At 40.6% G+C, this 22,957-nt stretch overlaps 1 protein-coding gene across 2 annotated transcripts in view; it reads right to left on the bottom strand.

The window, feature by feature from the left end:
• Window positions 1-20,847, bottom strand: part of USP13 (ubiquitin specific peptidase 13) — a 44,371-nt gene extending 23,524 nt beyond the window's left edge. For both annotated transcript variants that reach the window (XM_026855213.1, XM_026855214.1), the window contains exons 1-7: window positions 20,728-20,847; window positions 16,570-16,630; window positions 7,585-7,706; window positions 7,021-7,163; window positions 6,643-6,827; window positions 2,200-2,294; window positions 370-557 (exon numbers count right to left, since the gene is read on the bottom strand). In XM_026855213.1, coding sequence (XP_026711014.1) covers window positions 370-557; window positions 2,200-2,294; window positions 6,643-6,827; window positions 7,021-7,163; window positions 7,585-7,706; window positions 16,570-16,630; window positions 20,728-20,826 — 893 coding nt within the window. In that variant the 5' untranslated portion in view covers window positions 20,827-20,847. The remainder of the gene's footprint in view (window positions 1-369; window positions 558-2,199; window positions 2,295-6,642; window positions 6,828-7,020; window positions 7,164-7,584; window positions 7,707-16,569; window positions 16,631-20,727) is intronic.
• Between the last annotated feature and the right edge of the window lie 2,110 nt (window positions 20,848-22,957).

Below are 22,957 nucleotides of genomic sequence, written 5' to 3'. Positions count from 1 at the left end.
ATGACTCCTGCAGCTATACGAAGGCACGGGTCAGTACAAAGAAATCTAATGTGATATTGATGATACCAAGATAAACAGAGCTATGTACATATATGTATAAAAAGCAGAGATCAAGCAATAAATGTTATAAGGTGGCATATGACTTCCCACCACTGAAGTTCTGATTTCAAAGGCAGATTGGGTTTTGCCTTCGAACCTCTTCCAGAGCAGAACAATACAACCACTATATCCTCTAAGCAGCCACTGAACTGACTGAAAGAGGCTTGTTTGCAAGTGAGACAAAAATTAAAATACCACCTTTCTTAGAGAAACAACAGATTGAAGAATGCAGCAGCAGCTAGTGACAAGAACTAGGTTGAAGCTACTTACGTGCGCTGGAACTCTGGGATGCTGAAGATGGCCTGCATGACAGCATTGAGGTAGCAGCTATTTCCCAGGTTCTTCATGCCCGTGTATCCTGGGCCATACATGGGCTTGAGTTTCACACCAGCTTCCTGAATCACTTCCCATTCAGAGACTCTTGGTTTTATATCATTATCTCTTAGCCCATTCTCTGTCTGAAAGCAACAAGATTTTTTTATTTTTTTTTTATGTTTAACTTCTGCAACAATGCTGCTGCTGCCATCATCATCACCAACTTTGTGATCTATACCCTAGAAAATAAGATCCAAACCAACGGGCAAAGGAGGGTAAATCCTGCATGTAGGGGAGAAGATCAGAAGGTTAGCATCTTCCAGTACATATCTTAGCTCTTTACCACAGACCACTGGCACTTTGAGTGTTCCTACTTATGATCTCAGCCCCAGCTGGGAGCTTCACATCTCTCAGGGCTGTGACCTCAAGCCTCAGCATCAAAATACCGCATTTTTTCAGGTTTCATATTCCATTTGTAACGGCCAGGAATAGCTGCTGCTGTAGGAGCTGGTCCTACCAAACAAACAACATGAAAAGCTGCAGATCCAAGAACTCTTCCCTTTTTTAAAATGGGAAAAGCCAAAATTTTTGATGCTAATGTTTCTCCCCTTTACAACTCAGCTTTCCACTTGCAGATATATTGACTGTTCACAGCTTGCAGGTACAGATCACTACAGTGTCATTTACGGCTACTAGCCCTACTCCATCACTTCACTAAGAATTTTTCAGACTGGTCTGAAGACTGGAGGCAAAACCTTTGCAACAGATGAGACTAAGCTTTCAAGGTTGCCAAGTAAAACAGGTTTTCCAGAAAGACTGCTGGATAAAATAGACATTTTATTCATGATACTGTCAAGGAAATTAGTACGCCAAAAATATTATTAATACCATGAAGGCCTCTGAAACTGCAGTTTAACTCTTCCCTATCATTTTAGACTTACTATTAGTTTTCTCTGCACTTGGACAATGTAATAAGACTAAACCAGTATCAGGTATGTTAATTTTTAACAGTTTTCATGTACCGGTTCTGAGGTAGTGATACTAGGCTTGAGTGAGAAAAAAAAACCCACCTGCTGTTATAACCATATCCCATTCAGACTTCTTAGATCATTTAAACAGAACTGGAATCAACATCCACTAAGACACAAATTAATAAAAGGACTTCTCTACTAATACAGACCCACAACACGTTCAGGAACAGAAGGACCCTTTTTGCCCCAGTCCCTTTCTAAGGTACCATGCCATAGACCACACTGTTTTCTAGACTTGAGAGAATGTAATTTTTCATTTGGTAATGTATTTATGAACAAGACCTAAACTGAAATTTTTAACTTTACATAAAGATCCTTTCAACAACCTTTTTACTTATCCATTGCTTAGCTTACTTTTGCTTAAGATTCATATCTATTTACACATGCAATAGGCTTTCCTTCGCTCACTGTAATTAAATAGTCTAGATAGTCTTCTCTAATTGCATGAGTTTTTCATCTTGAAGGAAAACAGTACATAACACATGAGAAGTGAAACATGTAAACAAAACACCACAAAGGAACTCTTTTGGAAGGCAACTTTTGGATTTGAGAGTAATGATTCACTCATCTTGGACTTCAGAAAATAACACACAAATTGCCTGGCTGAACTTTACAAAACTAAATACTATCATAACAGTCTGAAGGAATCACACAAATATAAGCTACAAGCATCATTCTCCTCCTGTTTCTCTCCCACCCCCAACTAGACAAACAACAAGTAAACAACAAACTAAATAAAAGATGGATTTCCTACCACTTGCATCTGCAGCATATCAATTCCAAAGTGTGCCAAGTGTTTTGCTATATGTGGATCTAAAACTGGCTCCTCTTCATCAAAGGAATAGACATCTACAAAAGCAGAGAGAAACCAATAAGCTGTAGTATCAAATGTTATCCCTTCTCTTTGTTTACCAACACTGCATTCTCAGGACAGGATTGCCTACACAAGATGCCTTAATCATATTCTTCAAGTTTGGCTACAACCAGCAGAAAAATGCATAGACATCCATATGGCTCAGTAAGTATTTTAAATGTTCTAAACACAATTACCTCAACTACTCTCCTCAAAAGTATTAAATCCTAAGAATATTTATAGTGATCATACTATTTTGCCCCCCAAAATAATAAATTTGTAGGGAAAACAAGGAATAGGGCAAGAAAAATTTGCAGATATGTGGCCAATCCACATTTTAAACATGGCAACAAGAGATTCTGAATTTTTGTGGAGCTACTAGATACAGGCAGACACATATGGGGCCAACTGACTACTGTCAATGATATTTTGATTTCTAGTGTAGTTTAAGGAATCCACATCTGCCCTTTTCCCACAGGGGTGCAAGGAGAACTGAGAAATTCTTTATTAGAAATAAAGAGGTGTTTATTAGATTGGACTCCATTGGACTGGACTTCAAAGATTAATCTTGTGGCTAGGGAGAAAGGCTGATTTTGTGACTGAGGTCATGTATGGGAGATCTAGATTTCAGTTCTAGCTGTATGATAGGTCCTTATGGCACTAATTAAAAGCCCATAAGCATTCTGTCCAGGTAAAGTTCAAACTGTGGAGGGAAGCACTATGTCTAGTGATGATATTTTCTTTAGGAAATTGAGTTTAATAAGTTCAACAGAAGGACAAAATGATTGAGAGAGGAAAAACTCAGTTTTAGCGTTTGCCAACCACGTCCTGTAATGAAGCTGAGTCCAGAGCTGGTTTTGCCTATTTGAGCAAATAACTATAAAGCTTCAAGCATCATAAAAGGACCTGAGTGATAAGACATGCACTAGTAAGACTTGAACAGGTCTTTCATCTTTTCTTGTCTCTGGCCTCTTCCTCTGTAGTGCATGACTACTGCCCTGCTTTGGTCTCTACTCATACCAAAACCCAGAATCCCTCTGCCAGTCTGCCTGCACTTCTCTCAGCCAAGTTTCCCACAATGACCTCACCCCGTATTAGCAGCTCGAGGCTGACAGAGAAAAACTTAGCCAGGAGAAAGATGAAACAAACTCTGGAGAAGAGAGCATGAACCCAGACAAAGGTTGTTCACAGCACAAATACCACTTCTGAAAGTTCCTCACCTTGCCCTCTCCTGACAACTGCAGACCCTGGCTCTGACTCAGCCCATCCCCTAGATAAGACTCTAACAAAAAGGCAGTCCACTGAAGTCTGCTGGTACCAAACCCACACTGAAATGATAGGTTGAAGATTAGCCAAGAACTCAAAGACGTAAAGCAACTTCTAAAATTTACCAGCCCTATGAAAAATATTAACTCTCTCAAGCCAGGGAATTATGTTTTTGAGTTTTGCTGCCAGCTGCTGATTAGCCATTAGACTTTACATTATCCATCAGAATTAACACTGGTCCTGATGACCTCGCTGGCATGCATGAGGCTGTAGCTGCCCATCTGCTGGAATTCCCTGTGTAGTACCAATCATGCCCAGAAGACACGACTGTTCATACACACAAGAGATCACAGCATTCTCATAGTCTTCTGGTGAGGTCACAGTGCAGCCTGAAGATCCTGAAAAGTTCAAACACCTAATGGAGTGAGATTACCCATCAACTGAGCTTGGATGACTACTTTCAATGTGGAAGTTTGATTTTGTTTTTCCTCAGCTCTGGCAACTGAAGAGAGAGCAGCCATCTGGGACTACTGACCCAGAGCAGCAGAAATAGAACATAACACATTAATCTTTTGCTCAAGCCCAGCTTGTGTCATATACTTTAGTACTTTCTGCTGTGTAGCCAACTTAAATTCATGTAAGAGAGACAGAATTCACTTATTTAAAAAAATAAAAATCAAAGAGCGGCAAATTTAAGGAGAAGATGAGAGCCCCCAAACACAGGTCTGTAGTGCTGTCATATGGACTCTGGTAGATAAGGAACATAGACAAGTCAGCAAACGTGACACACAGAAGCTGGTATCATTAGAGCAGGAAAGAGGAAAAAGGAAGCAACATAAGAGGGGAAAAAAACCAAAAAGAACCAAGAAAAATCCAAACCAGACAACACAGAATCTTATTAAACAGAGAATAATCATTATTACGGTATGAAAAATGACAATGCTACCTGTACCTCCTTTTCTTCCACAGCTCTACACCTGTTCTGGCTGTGTAGACATCACTCCTTCCTACTTAAAGGGTAACAGGCAACAGCAACGCTGTTCCTGAAGAAACAAGTAGCTCAGGATCTCCCCAAGGAAGTATCTGACAATTAATGAGATTGGCATCCACAAAGCAAATCACTCAAGTACCTCTCAGAGGGCTTCCCACTGTCAAACCCCTCATCCATTCCTTAAACTAAACACACAACCTCACAATGACTTGAAACGAAATCTAATGGCATTGTCGAGAGAGAGGCAGCAGGTAGCACAGTCTGCTGAGTAGTACTCAACCTGTTGAAGCAAACTTTTCTGAGTCTCTCGTGCATCCTGTCCAAGATCCAAGAGCAGAAGACAGAAGTTTGGTTTAATTGCCACCCTGACCCCAGATCTGCTTGTTCACAGAACATTACAAAATGGGGCTAATGACCCAGAAATCTTTCATAATGTATACAACACAGATTTCTCAAGGAGAATCTTTTCTGCTCTGCTCCCTCTGTGTACACATAGGGTAAGTGTAAGTGGAATACTGGCACCACCTCTTTCTCCTTCTTACTGGTGTGAAAAAGGAATAAGTTATGTCAGCAGAGGGACTAACACTTATTACTCCTCTTCCATCACCTCTTCACCTCCAGCCCAGGGAAGCAGAAACCAGACAGCCTTTGCGTCACAATCAGCCACGGAGCCTCTTTCCTGAAGCTCATCTGTCATCCAGCCCTATCAAGAGGTTATGACTACCACTGCAATACAGATCAGAGAGAGAATAATTACTGAAAAGGAAAGAAGGAGGACTGGGGAAGTATTTTCTATAGGGAAACCAAGTAAACATCATCCAGAAGAACAAAGGTCTGTGGAGAACAGCTGGTGCCCCTCATTCGGAAGGAAGGATGACAGCCTGTCCTTTGTTATGCCAAAGGCCACGTAAGAGAGGAAGCAGCTAATCGGTGGGAGGCAGAAGGACAACAGCCATAAGGAAACAAGTACTGCTGTTAAAAATAAGAACAAAAAAAAAAAAAAAAAGAAAAACCACTAAAAAATGTTCTGTAATTTCGTAGATGCAGTTGAAACCCACAGCTGGGCAAATCCTAAACACCTTCAGTAACAGAGATTCAGATAGAAATCATCCAAGACGAGGCTCATGCAAGAAACAACATTCTGTTTGGGAAAGAAAAGAATGAATTTTGCTCAATGTCTCTGTGGAACAGCTGGTTGAATCTGACTATAGCCTCCTTTTCCTGACACTGAATAGGACTTAAAAAGGAAAACCTCTCAACTGTTTTGTTCTGTTTATAAAACAGGCTACTCTAAACTGCTCTTTTTCATCCATATGGTCATAAGCATTAAAACCACAATATAATCATACTATGTGTTCTTCCATTTATTATTTCTCCGTACAGCTGCAGAAAAGGATCTCCTTTTTTATGACTTTTTAAGCTTTTCATGGTTTTATTTCATCTAATCCTCACACACCATAAACCTTGCCACAGCAACACTGCAGAACATCACACTCTGAAAATAGGCAAACAAGAATAGATCTATAGCTTCCCCAGCCCCAAGATCATCAGGCATTTTACAAATAAGCATCACTGCAGCCCCATGAAAACGAGCGTTTGTTAAATTTAACACGATACTACCAAAACAATATGGAAAAATAGCACAGTTTCCAGTATGATTAAAAACCCCACACTGTTACAAATGGACTTTTCTGACTGTAAAAGTCATTACCCTGTTATTGTTTCTGTGTTACATAAGACTGAACAATTTGCCCTAGCAAACTGAAAAATACTGTTTCTCCAGATTCTGCTGTTTCAAAATAATATCATTCTTCTATTATAAATCTACTATTATACAAAGCCAAAAAACGATTTACACCAAATGTAAAACAGGAGAAGAGCAGATAAAAAAGGTAAGAGCTTTCTCCAAATGGAGTGTGTGCCGTTCCCTCCAACTCTGACCAAGATTCACAGACTCACAGGGTTTCCTTTCCGTATCATACACTCAGACATTTGCACTAGAAGCACAGACTCACTTGGTAATGGACATATACTGTTAGTCTTAGGCACAACAGGTAGCCCATCTCAGAACCTGCCAGGTGGCTGACCTGCTCCATCAGGAGTGATGGTTCCCAGCTTCACTGCCAGGGGATAACCCGTCTCCTTGTAGTGCTCCATCGCATGCCCGTTCCCCCCACTGCCATCAAAGAACCACTTTCCACACAGCACAGAACCATCTGTCAGGTTTAGCCACAGATTCTCTCGCAGGTCACATTTTGAGCATTTCCAACCGCTGCAAGAGAAAACAGGAAAAAACAACAGAAATAAGGCAGGAACCAGTCCTGTATTTCCAAGGTAGGTCAAACCAAACACACACACCCAGCCTGCAGTCATGCAAGAGAACTGTTGGCCAAGTTTATGGCTTTAGTTCTGGTACTCTGGACTGTATTAGAGAGCCTACAATGAACAAACCGTATTACCCTCACCTGGGGGGAATTCTAACACCATTGTCTAACTGTACAAGTGCTTTGGCATGTTTAGATGCCTGTAGCTCTTCTTCCCAGGAGTCAGGCTCTTGCTTCCTGTAGGGTGATTTTGCACTGAGAAGTGCATCACAAGCTATCGTCACCTGGAAGACAAACATATGTCAATCAAAACCTAACAACTCAGTGACTGGGCAGAACTTGGTATTCAGCCCTTTGCTAACAATGTGCAGAACTGGACATCAGTAAGACTATTTATATACTTAAATATGTATGTAATTTTCTAGATTGCAGTTATTATTTTAGTAGGAGAGCAAGCACCTGTACTACGCAAGCTTCCCTGGGACAAGCTGGCATCATAATAAGGGAGGGAATAGAGGAGGTAAAAAAATAAAATCCAAGAAGCAAAGACAAACCAGACTTTCAAAATTACTGATTCTCTATTATAGCTGGTTAAGAAAGATCTTTATGTAAAAACAAACACCATACGTAAGAAAACAAAGCATCAGCTTGATAAAATCTGAAACAGGAGACAATTCCTATCACCATTTGCATACACTCACTGACCAGTGCAGGTAACTCTTCTATATTGGGTAATGAGATTTCATAATGATCAGGAAATATAACAAGTTTTGCTTCATCTTCATATTCAAAGTCATCACTGTTGAGATCACTGTTCGTCTCTAGATCTGGAAAACAAGATGGGGAATGTTAGGAGATTGTCCCAAAATAAAGGTTCCTAAATTGTGGAAGCACTGCTTGCCTGGCATCAGCCTACAAGTTGACACTGTCAGGAGTTTCTTCTGGCTAGAGAGGTTTGTAAAATCCTGATCTAAACTAAAATGTGGCCATCCTGAAAGAGAAAATTCTGAGGACCAAAATTTTCATCTTAATCTCATCCCCAGTCACACTTGCAGTTGATTTGGCCCCCCTCCAAGCAGTGCACATTTGCAGACATCACACTCTGGGAAGCAGCTAACAAAATTCTGCTCATTTTGGACAAAAATCAGGATGCAATATTGCTGTGTCTTTTACCCAGGATCTTGGAATGCTATACAATATGGAGACCAGTTCACACTACCCACACTGAAATGGCAGGAGTAATGCACTGCTGTTTCAACCCCCGTATCTTCCAGATCACAGACCTGGCTGAAACATGCTATGGCTCCCATCCATCTTGAACCTGTGGCCTTTCCTCCCATGAAAGGAAAGTTAGTACAGCAAGTACAGTTATACCAGCATTATCCCCCTCTTGCTAACTCCACTCTGTGACCAGTGAAATGAACTTATTAACTAATACAGCTTCCCTTTGAAGATCAAGCCTTCCATAGTGTTTGCATACATTCTTATTCCAGTGTAAGGATGACTTACTTTTTTTGCTTAAATATGAGCCTTGATCAAGAAACATCAGCTAAAATGCTTGTCCAGAAACAAGTGGACCCAGAGAGAAGCCAGGCAAAGGCATAGTAACTACATGGCTAGTGTTTTTATCTCTAGATTCATGAAAAACATAATTATCCCATAGTGACAAGACTGAGTTAAATCTTGCTCAGTTCTTTCCAGGCCAACTGAAAAAGTTGAGACCAAACACGCATGTTGTGTCAAGACATTTCACAAGATTCAATTGCAAGCATAGACTGGGCAAGGACGGGATCTTCTGGATACTTCTCCCATCTGGAGATGCTGGATTTCCTGTATTCCGGTACCAAACAGTCACTTAGAGAATAAAGTTCAAGTAAGAAAGTAAATGCATCAGCAGTAGCTAAAGCTGCCTCTTATTTTCACTCCAAGTACATGCATATGCTTAATGAGTCACTTGATACTAAACAAGCATTGGCAGCAACCACTGCACCCAGGGAATGCCTGAAATCTCTAATGTATATCTGGGGGAGAGGTGAGGATGACAGAGGCCAGATTCAGAAAACTAAGCCCTCTATTTACCCAGTGGGCAGTAACTGCCTGAACATCCTAAGCGACAAAACAAGCACCAAAAGATATTTTAACTTGACCTGGAAAGACTACCTCTTGAGAGGAACATAATCCAGTTTCCATTCAATTCTTGGTTCACCTGCTGTACCAGCCAGTCCTGAGGGGTGACAACACCCACTGTCAGTGACTTCCAGCAGCATGATCTCTTTCTCAGCAGCAACAACAAAAGCCCGTTTTCATCAGCTGAATACAGACACACAAGCAAGAACTTTTTCTTATACTGAAAGCATGACATTTCTAAAGAAAATATTAATTCATAACGATCCCTTCCCTTACTGCAGCATAATAGAAATAACCAGCGACCTTGCTTTACTCCAGGCTTCTTTCCCAGCTTGTATTACAATTCTGTGTTTTGATAAAGGATTGAATCTCAACAGATGCAGTCTGCAACAGTAAGCTCTTGTGCTTTATGAAGCAAAGAAACTTGAGTATCTCCACTCTGAGGGTACATATGGCAACGAATAACAGAAAATCTTCACTTAATGCCCAGAAATTTGATGATGGCCAGCATAATAAAACCATAAGTACTGATCATCACTTAAATATGACAGAGGTTCCTCAGAGAGGATAAAAACTCTCCTACAGGGTTTAAAGTCTGCAAATGCCTCTTCCAGGGCCTGAAGTCACACACGTCACTCAACCACCAGAGGGAACCTGAGGACAGCTCACACCAGCCACTGTTATCTGCAGACATGTGGAAGACTTGCTGGTATTTTCATTTTCTTATGATACTGACATTAAGTTTATAGTATTTACAATCTGCTATATGGAAACGGCAATTATATGGTTGCCTGGGTTCAAAATTCAGACATGCACTTCAACTCATCTCACAAGCTAGACGACAACAACAGCCAGATAGTAGTGACTTTACTGCTACTGACCTGACCTGCACTTGAACTAGTGATCCAGGGATGAAAGACTGAGTATTCCATTAGCAATCATCTGCTGCCATCTAAGGACTTCACACACGTAGGAGCATCATACTTTTGTGGGCGATGGGTAGGGAAGAAAAGTTCCTTTTTACCTTCTCAGGTTTCATACCATTCACGTTACCAGAAAAGCAGAAAATGACGGCCTGTCAGCATGGCATTCTGGATGTCTGACACGCTGATATGGCAGCATCACACTTCTTATTTTAAAGAAAGATACACACAGCTTCATAACAGTTCCAGGAAAAAAAACAACATGATGATTTAACCGGCAATTCCACTTTTGAAGGTGACCACATAAAAGCTGGTACACTTCCACTCCACACCCCTACTCCCTCTGAATAGGAATTAAAACGACTGCCAGTGCTTTCTGGCAATTAGCACTCTGAAGGCAGTTTCTCCAGGTTCCAATCCAGTATGTAAGAGTGGAAAGGACTTCTAAGGTCACTGACTGAAACCCCTCGATACAGCTGATACCCATATAAATTAATCCCTTTTGTTGACTGTCAGACAGGCCACTTAACAACATCCACTTGAAACCCCCAAAATCACTACTCATATTTTTAAATCTTGGCTTGTATGTGCTGACAGCCATAGTTGCTAAGTTCAGTAAGAAGTTCTATCTGCATTATTTTTTCCATGCCTGTGCAAGGGCCAACACAGCTAAGAAAGCATGAGCGTAGATACAATAAAAACAGATAACTGTTATTTTAGAAGGCAATGAAGCCCACACTAAAGGAAGGCAGAGGTTGACCCCCTACCACTGGGCATTATGTGCAGTCTGCATGCAGTTTTGGACTTGGATTTTAAATTTGAGAATTTGAGAGAAGAACAAGAGTAACTATAGGAAAGAAGAGCAGAGGGAAACCGACTTGCAAATGGAGCATATTTGATTAAAAATTACTGCAAATAATTCACTTATAATTCATAAAAATATGAACTTTCAAGCACTACACTTCATACAAAGCTGTTTCCTGGACAAGGATGTTCTTTCAAGATGCACTCGGAGTAGAAGAATCTCTGGGGAAAAAAAACGGTTTACTCAGTTGTAAGTCTGAACCACAAAACAACCAACCAGTTTGTAATCTTTTTAAAGAACTGACAGCTTGATTGTGAATCTCCATGTGACATTGTCCCCCTTCTAGTGGACTAACAGCTTTATGGTGCCTCCTCAGACCCCCAATTAAACACTGTGGTCACTAAACCAAAGTGTCCATAAGTCATAAGTGTTGTGTTGGGAGGCCAGGACGACAGGCAAAGCAAAATAACAGATGTATTAAAACAGAGGCTCAACTGACGTAGTTATTTTGGGCAAATGGTCAGTAGAGTAAATTTACTCCAGCTCACAGGCATCACTTTAGTGACGGTGAGAAATGCATTGCTGCTGAACTGACTGAAAACAGCAGCTGGAAGTGGAAGACATAGTACTGTAAACCAACCCACCAGAGGGCAGAAAAAAGGAGTGGATGTGCCCAGAACAGATTTAGATAACTTACCAACTGATTGCACTAATAATAGTGGCATAAGGAGACTCCAGGCAGGACCCCCAAACAGGATTTCCTGTGCACATGGATGTGTCTGTGTGTGTTTGAAAGGGAATACAAACGAAAATTGAATGAGGATGTTGGCTAGTGAGCCTACAAATAATTTTGAAACCCTAGAAAGACAGTTTAGGAATCTGGGCTTGACCCTGCGCTCACTGAAAGCAATGGACAAATTTGTACTGACTTGGAAGTGAAGGACTGAGTCTTTAACTCAAATAATTTCTTCCTGAAGCCTCTAAATAATAGTGAATTGCAGCAGTGTCACTTTGCAAACTGTAAGTTATTCAGTTCATTTGTCTTCAGGCACATCTAAAACTGACCTCAGCAGATCAGCTATGACAGTCATAATGTTCTTTGTGGCAAAAGGAAAAGCAAAACTTTCTACTAGTATCATTTGGCTTATTCACTACTTGTAAAATAACATTCAAATTGCTTACTCTATCTCCAAAGCAGTTGGATGCTGTTCTTATTACTAGCTATAGACCTCACCCCTCTGATTTCTGGTACAGTCCTGTTAAACAAGCAACGCTAAAACACCAAAATTCAAATTCTTAACTATTTTGCTATCAGCATTAGCCTTTGTTAATCTAGCCTAGTTTCCACAGTTCTATCTAAACCAGCAAACTATTAAGACTCTATTTGTGTAAACTATCTGCTCACCATTCTACACTCAGCTCAAGCTTAGATGGCAAAGCCAGAAAGCAACAGGTTCAACTCATCATCTCATCGGTTCTACTGCTACTGCTGGTGAATATGAACAACTTTACTCAGCTAAAATTTGAAAATATTGACAGGAACACTCAAATCCTCTTAAATCACAACCTTCCATTCATTGATATATACTCTGTATGTGGTTACTTACACAAATATAAACTTAAACCACTTCTGGTAAAAGTCCTCTTCAGAAGCTTACCAAACACAAACATCCTTACTGAAAACAGGGTTCTACTACTGGCTGCTGCAAGATCTAGGAGAGCTTATGTGGAGCTGTCGTCAAATCCAGTACTGCCACACTCATGAATGGTCTTTACGCTTGGAAATGGTAGCCATAAGTGCATTCACTGCTGTAGGCAGGCAGGTGCCATCCAGGAAAAGCTCAGCAAGTTTACACGTTCTCTCAGACTCTAACTGGAAGCTTTCTCTTCCTTTCCAAAGCCTTCTCTGAGACCAGCTGTCTGTCATGGATACTGCTCCTCACTGACCCTCTTCTCACCAGCAATTACCATCCTCACAGATCTGCTGACAGAGCTGTTCATACGACTACTTCAAAACACTTTTAATTGATGGTCTAAGTTAGCCCTGACTTTGCTCAAAACAGAGCTCACACTGCACAGGCAGATAGTGCCGTGGTAACTGATCTGGACATCTGTCTACAGACAAGTTTTATGACCACCACTCTGTTTAGCCTGGAGTCCGGGCTGAACAGTCCATGGACCAAGAGATGCCCAGGAAGAAGGTACCAGAATAAGGCAAAAATGCTGCGATTCCTCCCTCAGCGCGTACCTCCTAGCTTCCAGATATCCATCTGGGGTTTTGTGTTTGCTAGGGGTGGGGTGAACGTGGGTGTGTTTGTCTGGATGGCTTTGGAGAGAGAGACAGACAGGGGAAGATACTGCATGCAGCTGTGTTTTCTCTTTCAAAAGAGTTTCACTTCTTATTTATAAAGCAAAATAATAGAGAACAAAATATAAAACGTTGTTCTACTCCTGAAATTCTATTGACTCTTTCACTGCTGCTGACAACTGAGCTGACATTCTCAGAGAACCATTCACACCACCTCTCAGAACCACCTTTCTGAACAGTAATAGCTAATTTAGACCACATCACTATGCATGCACAGGTAAAGCACTTCTCTTGTCTTCTTTGCATTTTTCAACATTTACTTCATTTATTGTTTAGTTACTCAGTAACACATTAAAAAAAGACTTTTAGACTTAATCTCTTAGATAATTTGAAATCAACCACAAAACTATCTCCTCATTTTTCAATCCCTTTCCAGACCATTTATGAGCGCATTAATTCTTCATAATTAGAACATTATGAAGGACTCTGCTGATAACTCCTGGGAGTAACAGGTCCAGGGAGACTCTGCTGGTAACTGCTGTAAAAACTGGGCCTCAAATCCCTTCAATACAAAGATCTTCCCTCATATTCTACCACCCCTTCTGAACAGGATCTTGTAAGGAAGATCATAGTACATCCTGTCAATCGAATTGCTCCTATTTACATAGTCACTACACACATAGGGGGACTACTACACAGTCCCGGAGTATTCTGGGAGAGCCGTTACTTCACTTTGGAAAATTCACAATGGTTCTTTTCCATTCTGTCATATTTATAGACTTATCTATCAATTCTGATCCATTTTTTTTTCTTCCAGACGGGCTAATATGAAAATTAAATTTAGTGATGATACTTTTCCTGGTCCCATTGTGTCTTTTTTTTCCAAAACTGGTACCACACTTACCATACTTGTGGCTGATTTAAACAAGAGGTTGCATACCAAAGGCAACAATGCAGTGGTTTCTTATCTGAGAGCCTTGTGAAGTCATGGGGAGCTACCATCTTGCCCCATCAATTAACTTCTTCCAATTTTACAGCCTGGATCTAAACCTTCTTTGTTCAATAGCCAGGCCTATGGACAAGCACAAAGTATCTTCAAACTTGCTACCCTAAATAACAGTGCAATGAGGATACAACTCCATGCACTGTGATGCAGACAGTCTGCTTTAAATGTCACCCCAAATTCCCTGCAAGCTTGCACAGTCTGAGCTGAAGTTACCATATCCACACTGCTGAGCAATATCTAAACAATCTAGATTAAAGGCAATTCATACATTTCAGTGCACAATGTTATTATACTTCCTGATTACATAGAACACAGCCAACACCCTCCAACCTTCTCCAAAAGAAAATCAAAATAAACCGAGCCCAAAACTTAATACACGCATGCACATGCACACACACACACACTTTGCTAAGGATCTTTTAACGTTTAGGGAAAGCTAAAGTTTCGAGTTGACTAACCCACCCAGCCTGTGTTTCTTCTTGCACTTGCTGGATAGCAGAAAGTAATCTGTGAGCATCCAAAGATGTTTTCCTAATACTAAGGAGATTGAAAAGGGTTTAGTATCTCTAATAGCTTTACATCAAAGAGGATTATAAGATGTAACAAATACCCAAACTGCATTGGCTTTGTTAAATCTCTGGGCCTTCAGAGAATTATTCAGTGACACCTAGAAACACAGCCATGTCAGTTACCCACTGATTAGTGTCTACTTTTGTCTGACAGGGTAAACCCTAAATGGCAGGCTACGTATACGGGCTAATAATGGACAGTTTGGTGCAAACCACTATCATAGGTGCCCAAGATGCCCAATGGGAAAGACATAGAGTTCAGCAGTTCCAAACCAATAAAGATGATGTTGGATTAAGAGATAAAATGCCAAATTCTGCTAATCATTTCTGCTGCATGAGAAATTATTGAATCAGCTGACCTCTCTGTGCTTTCATTTCCTCAGCTATGAACAAGGACAGGAATCATTCTTTGTTCTTTAAGCACGGCCAAAAAATAATAAAATCTGCTGAGCCAAAGAAGTGGATACAAAGCATTTGAATGCATTGAATTACTATCTCAAGGATCAGAGCAGCGAGGGGTGGGGTGGATGTGGGTGTTGGTACCACTTTACTCCCAGGCAGCAAGGGCTGCGAAGAGAACTGCAGTAGAACAACAGACCAGATGAAATACATTTTCAAAAATGCATTCCATACCAGAAATGCTGGATTAAATGGTGATAGTTCCATGTGCTGAACATCCCCCAGTGACTCTGCACCACCTTCAGAAGCTCCCTGGGACCAGGACACTTGTTCCTACTGAGTAGATTCGGTACAGCAGTTCCAAAATGCTCGTGTGCAAGGATGGAATTTGAGGACTCCAACATGGCACGTCAGAGAGACTATGCCACGTACACTGTGTGCGAGCATACCACAGTGACAGAAACCTCAAAATATATGCAGAAGATCAGCAAGAATAAAATTTGACCGTGTTTTTGTACTTCTTGTTTACACCCACACTGTTAACACTGTACAACCATTGCTGTATTGCAGCCAGCTTTGATCTTGAATCAATCATAAGCATCTAGTGACAAACGTTATTTTCAACATAAACTGACAGTAAATGCCATTTAGACCAACATCCGCAACTTAAGCCTCCTCCTACAAAAGAAGTTTTATTTTTTTATGACTAATTTTAAGACTTTTTTCCTCTCTAAGCCCTCCTTGCAAAACTTACTCCAGACATTAACAACAATTTAATCGATCACAATCTGCAAAGGCCTCTTAGGGACACATCCCCATAGATCAAAGCAATTCCAAAGGGAGGCCATGCTATTGTTTCCCTTCAGCCATAGGAGCTGGCAATTGTAAAGAAAACACTTAACCTCTTCATTATCAGAAGAAAAATTCACTATTTGCTATTAATACAGAAAGGATAAATAATAGATGCATCAGAGAAATACCACAAGCAATGAAAGGAGGAAGCATATAGGCTTTGCATCACATTCCCCTCATCCATATTTATGAGGCACTCAGGTTTTCTGGGTAATCTGAACCAATGATATCACTTAAGAACATTTACCTGTGTAACAACATTGAAACAATAACAACCCTTCCTATGACCAGCTGCTGAGCAGAACAGTGCCACACTGAAGCCCTATTATATCTAGACATTAAGCACTGATAAACATTTTAATAAAAGGGTGCTTTGTGGAAATCAGAGAGAAGGGACAGAATTAGTCAAAAAATTACTATCAAACCCTAAGCTGTTTGAGAACAGTTGAGACCCTACCTCGGATTAAAATGTTTCATGTATACATACATGTATGTATATCTCAATATGCACCAAAATTACTAAGAATTACTTATTTGTCTGGACCAACTTTAAAAACTAGCACCAAAAGTTAAAAAAATAACCCAACAGAAAAAGAAAACCCACAAGGAACCCCAAAGCCAGACACAATGGTGGACAGAACCCAAGTACACACGCAGACAGGGTCAGAAAAGGACTGCACGAAAGCAGCTGCTCACAATACCTAAAAATAGCTTAGCATTCCTCCTTTGTGGTAAAGCTCCACCAGATGCCCCTGGTACCTTCTGGAAAGAGAGAAAGAAACAATTAAAAATCCATCAGGTGAGACAACAGTACATCAGCAATAGCCCCATACCATTTCTGACACACATCTGTTCATGGTCCTTCTATTGAATCACAGTGCTTCCTGAGCAAGACTGTAAATCCTCTTCATTCACCTCCAACAATGGGACTCCACTCATCATTGCTTACTACGCTCATGGAGTGAGAAAGCCACCATCTGAATCCTTCCCACTTTGCTCTGTTAACAATTAAGCAGAGCATGTGTCATGGCCACTGTGGGTGACTGCTGTTCTATCCATGAGACAGGGATATCCAGCATCACTCAGACCTCTCACCACTAGATCTCCTACATGGAATTAGGAAGGGGAAGAAAAGTCTATTATCTGCATAAAACATTCAATCTTTCATAACTAATTCCAGTATGACCACTTTCCTGTGATCTATTAGTTCAGCTAATTTTCTTCTAGACAGAAAAAAAAAAAAATGCCCTTTCCATCAGGATCCATGCTTGCTTCCATTAAGATCTATCCAAGTTATAACCATGTTTTCTTAATAACAGAAAATATGAAGGAAATCTGACAACACCCAAGCAATTTTTTTACATGGGATTTTCTTTATTTTTTAATCTAAACTCCACAGTAGAAAACAGTAACTTCCAAGTGACATTAAGTTTCAAGCACTATTTCCCAGTTCAAAATACCTCAGACTACTAGGGAAAATGCTAGTAGTTGAGGAAATGCAAAAGTCAATGCACTTGCTTCTTAAGCTGTTTATTAACAGGCATCATTAAATTAAATCAAATTAAATCAAATAAGCCTCTGCAGCTGTATTGCCAACATGATGCATTAGGGAGTGTATAATGTTAGTGTAACTGGCAAGGTTGTTCGGCAACTTTTTTTTTTTTTTAATAATAATATTGGGATACAACAGGTGGAGAGAAAGCAGCCAAGAACCTGTCAGCCTAGGGAAAGTTCATGTTTGTCTCTGCTCCTTCATAGCTGAAAGGGTCACATATTTTGGGTGGTTCCCTTCACCATGTAAATAAAGCTTTGGCCAACACAGAATGCTTGAATCATCAGTGAGGTCTTACACATCATAGGAAAGCTTTCCATTCTTAGAGCAGATGCTAACTAACACTCCTTGGCTGCACTCAAGAACAGAACCTATTATCCATATATACAAGCCCTAGGGAAAGGGAGAGTCAGGGTTGCAACTTCAGCATTTAAAAACACACAAAAAATTCCTCAGTGAAGTGAAAATAACAAGCAGAACACTTTTTTCCTTAATACTACTGGAATTTAACAAGTGGACAGGAAGTAGTCAAGAATCCAAATCTATTTTAAAAAAACAGCAAGATACAACATACCCAATTACAAATATATTAAGAATAAATTACACATACTCCAAGGATTATAGCTTCAGAACTAAAAAATGTTGTTTCCAATACAAGGAAGCTCCAATTGAATTCTGATGTCACCAAGTGGGGTATTGTGAAAGTCATTAAGACTAAAGATTTCAAAGCCAAAGAATTCCCAAGGAGTGTTTATGCCTGCTGGACTGACATTAAATATTTCAGCTTGATTTTCCAAACTGCTGAATACATCTGAACTAGAGCTGCAGATGCACAATACTACTGAAAAACCCAGCACCTGACAGGTTTTGTTCCTTGTTTCTCCACCTGTCAGAAATCACTAAGAACATTCCCCATTCACAAAACAATTCTGGCTTCTAACAGATGTGACACACCCAGCAAATGGGAATCCACACAATGCATCACTAGTGGCATTAAATTCTGTTTGTGATGCTTCCCATACAAGGTGTCAGTGTAGCCTATTCCACGTTCTCTTTAACTGCGCCACTGCCACTTTTTTCAATAGCAGCACCATCACTGAATAATATCCAGGAATATCCCTCACTGTAGGAAATTTCATGGGTCTCTGCCCAGAGTTTTCAACAGGGCTATCACTCTAGCACCAAGCTAAAGCTCTGCCCAGGGCTGAATACTACCCAGACAGTTGTATACAAGTCATACACGACAGGAAAGTGGTGGATTTAAAAATTCTGAAGAGTGAAATTCTGAGAAAAAGAAAGAATACATTTTCTTCCTTTAGCTAAGAATTTTACCAGAGGGTGCTCCATAACTTGCACTTGAACACATTTCTGAGGAATCAGCAGAAGCCTCTGGTGCTAATCTGCCACTGGCAGATACTCTAGCTCTACTTTAACCAGCAGGATGAAGATCTGACCCTTATTTTCTAATTCAATTGTGACAAGATACATGACATATTTATTCCAAACACCTTCAGAAGCAAACAGGGATTTCTACAGCAATGCAGTGCATTCTGCAAGGATGACGCCAAGGGAACCACAGGCAAGAATAGCAGCCTCGCTAAAAGGATCTTAAGATAGCATATCCAATGCCTTTGACTTTACTGTATCCTACACGATCAAAAGCTTGGCTTAAAAAAACAAAACCACAATGCAGCATGTGCCAGATGCTTCATAGCACTGTTCCAGTGTATGTTTCACGCTGCTCAAAGGAAAACACAGATAGCACGTAAGAAGTGAACAGTCACGGTATCTATGAGCCATCTTAGATGACAAAATCTTCACCTGTACTGTATAGTCAAACACGGTTTCCTACCACAAGTCCCAGCGCACCAGTGCGTCACCACCTTCAAACATAGATGCCTCTGCGGTATCATGACTCACAAGGAGAAAAATAGGAACTACTGAACTAGTTCAGTTGAAGGGGTGTGCAACATCAAGTAACAGTTGGTATACTTGTTTCTCCCTTTTGGAGTTCCGCTGCCTAATCTTTATCCAGAAAAAAAATTTGAGGCTTCATTTTAACCCTGGTTTACCTTAATATTGAAAATTCCCAGGTCACATGCTGGAAGAAAGTTGCATACAAGGAAAGCTGACAGGATTTCTGCCCACCTGTCTCTAGTCCTAGAGATCATCTTTCAGGAGTGTTAAATTCACTCAGATAAACTGTTGCTAAAACAAGACTAGGCTCTCCAAAAACTCAGTTAACAGCGTGAAGGAAAATGTTGCTACCACCCTCACAAGGAAGGACAATTCTACAGTATAACAAACATCATTAACAATTTCAGCCTGGGAGACATGCAATCGACCTCATTATAATTCTGATAAAATATGAATAGTCATCTACTGGAAATAAAATAAGTGGTCAGGGCACTTTACATAAATCAGGGCCTTCATCACCCAGGAGAAACACTGCTGTAGAATGAGAAACGTGAAGTATTCTAAACCACTCCAAGCAGCTATTTTAGGCCCTCTAACTTGCCAAAAGAGAGAGCTTATGTGAGAGTGAGCTATAAGCAAACCCTGTGCCTTCCATATAGCTTGGGTCAGAAGTCATTAACAGCCCTTTAAAGACGTCAGACAAACCACACACCAACAGATGTTTGTGAAGCACAGGTTATAAATTACTGTTCATACACAGCGATATTATGGAAGAACAGTGAACATGAAGTTTGTACATATACGTCCACGTGGGGAGGGGTGTAAGGCTGAATGAGGGCAGTGTATGGCTCTAGAATCCGGCATTAATTTAAACTAAGCTTTAGAACCCAGGCCAGGTCAGAATTAAGGCTCATGATTTAATTGTACAGAAATCTAAGGGTGAAAAGAAGTCCTGTCACCCTGAGATGAAACCTCAGATATGGAAAAAAAAAAATAAAAATCTCAGAAGCTTCTAGCCAAATTGAGACAAAACCAGTAAATCTGCACTTCAAAGGCAGGTTTCAGAAAAGTATTTAGTTACCTACAGTATGCACGTAATTCGCAGACAGTATGTATGAGATACACAGAAGCATGTAGTGAAAAAGATCAGTGGAACTCAGGCAACAAGTTGCCTTTAAGATCTGACTTTTTAGGGATTTTGATTCGTCTCAGAACTGAAGCCATAGGATTGGTTGGGATCCAAGCACCTGACCTCGATATCTAGCCCCAAATGTGAACATGTTCATTTCTGTCCTTCAAGTTTTGGTCTATGTCTGAAATGCATTACCTAAAGGAGCACAAGAGACCCAAGCACTGCTGGGGTAGTTAGCTGGGAAGCCAGAAGTCTCACCTCTATCACATGTTGTTTCAGATGCAAATATACACACTGTCCTGTTTTCCGGTAATGCCTTTCAATGTGTTCCCTTCCAAATCCCAGAAACGTGTTCATGCACACATAGAGACCTCCTTCTGAATCCTAAAAAGAATGACACAAATAGTTACAGCACAGAAGGAACTGAACAGGACGGAGAAGACTCAGCAAGCAGAAAAAAACAGTTGCAGACAAGCACTTAAAACATGGCTTTCATAGCACATTATGGTGTTTACATTATCAATTTGCTAAGAAGCTTCCACATCACATCACAGCCTATAGAAACTCACTGAAATGTGTTACTCTACAACTATAGATTAGTGAGTGTCCAAATTGGAGGTCTAGAAGTTAGTCTTAAAAGTTCTGCTTGAGTGCCCAATCCACAGAGGTTTGTAGGTGCAGGAATTTGTAAAGCATAGAAATAATGGAGCGCATATCTTTGTTTGAAATAGATTTTTTGGGGTTTTTTTTTGCCATTTCATTGCAAGAACAAAAGTCCAAAACAGAAGAGCTGCAGAGCTGATGGTCCAGGGATTCAGACACAACTTCTACTACTGATCGCAATCTTGTCTGAGAAAAACAGATCTCAAGTGATCTTACAGCTCTTAGAACTGGCTAACAAGAAAATTTATAAACGTTTTGTGAACATTCTTCAGGGATCTCTCTATTCATGCAATTAGAGTGCTTGGAAATGAGGGCACTACAAAGGAAATATAAAGATACATATTCCTGGTAACGATCACAAATACTGACATTCGGTAACTTGGCAGAAGTCCTATCATGTTTTGCTCCCCCGAATGCTAGGTATTGATGCTGGTTGTTACCAGGGTCTTGTTCCATTTTGAGATTGCTCCCAGATATCTCCTACATCATTCAGACTGCCAGGAGGACTTTCAGTCATCTGGTTCCTTGGTGAATCGATTTTTAAAGCCCTCTCTAGCATGTATGGCTTTGAATAGGTGGTGCATAACAAAGATTGAGTCTTTCAGCAGCACTGTGACCTTCCTTCTATTGTGAACGTGCTTGTGCTATTGGATAGTACAGAACATCTCATGTTAAATTCCCCAAAGAACATGAACTCATCCATAGGCACCTTAGAAGAAAATGAAAAAAACAAAAAAAAAAATCATTCTATCCAGAAACAAGTCACATATATGTGCATAATGACATACTGAGGACTGTTATAGCAACAATTGCTTTGACAGGATACCACCTGATGTGGTGCCACACCTGGAACATATTCAGCCCAGTATAACAAGTTCTCTCCTGCCTGGCCTACCTCTCTCCAAGGCTCTGCTCCACCTCTGAGCCCAGCCAAGCCCCTCTCAGTGAGCACAAAGCTGCCCATCCCACCACAGCAGCCATGGCACGAGTTAGGCTCTCTCCAGTCCTGCGGACTGGAACAAGTAGCAGAGGTCGAGTCTGACAGAGATCATAGATGATCTCTAATACTTTCCTAACCAGCACCAGATTAATACACCTTATTCTCTTCCAGAAAAGGAAGCTGAAGGGCTAATAGCACTGGGCAGTTACTCATTTGATACCTGGCACAGACCAGATAGGGGCTGACGAGTCTCTCCCTTCCCACCGCTGCCTCAAAACCAGGCTTGAATGTGCCACTCCAAACCCAGCTAATTCCCCCCGGCCTGTTTCAAAGACTGGCCCTGAGTATTTCCGTAGGACTTGAAGGAATCTAAACTTCCAGCTCACCTACAGCCCTCATCCATACCTGTATGCTACCCTTTCAAACATGCTCATTTGTATCACTACAACCAAAGCCAGAACTGAAGAACTGCCTCAGACACCAACAAATACTGGCACTTGCACAGTGGCCAGCAAAGCCATGGAGCTGAGGAACAGAACACGGAGAGAGAAGCAGAAAATGACATTTTACCCCAAGACTTTAGAAAATACCCGTCTCTTCCACTTTTTGTAATGGTAACCAACACATACAAGCTTCAGCTTTTCAGATTTAGCTGAAAGATGAACATTAATAAACTATACAGCTGTTGCTTTACCTAACCTTGAGAGGATAAAAAAAAAAAAAAAAAATCGCATTGAGCATACCCAGATTCACATATGTAACCTGAAGCGTTCAGACTATCTGCCCCTCACACTTAACATATACCATGAAGTCATTCTTTCAGCATCTAGATATCACAATGATTAGCGCTGCAGAGGATATACTATTTAGCCATGTCATTTCTGA

This window comes from Athene cunicularia (genome assembly GCF_003259725.1).
Source record: "Athene cunicularia isolate RWA chromosome 9 unlocalized genomic scaffold, athCun1 chr9_part1, whole genome shotgun sequence".
NCBI classification, from domain to species: Eukaryota; Metazoa; Chordata; class Aves; order Strigiformes; family Strigidae; genus Athene; species Athene cunicularia.
This window is presented reverse-complemented; position numbering and strand designations above follow the sequence as displayed.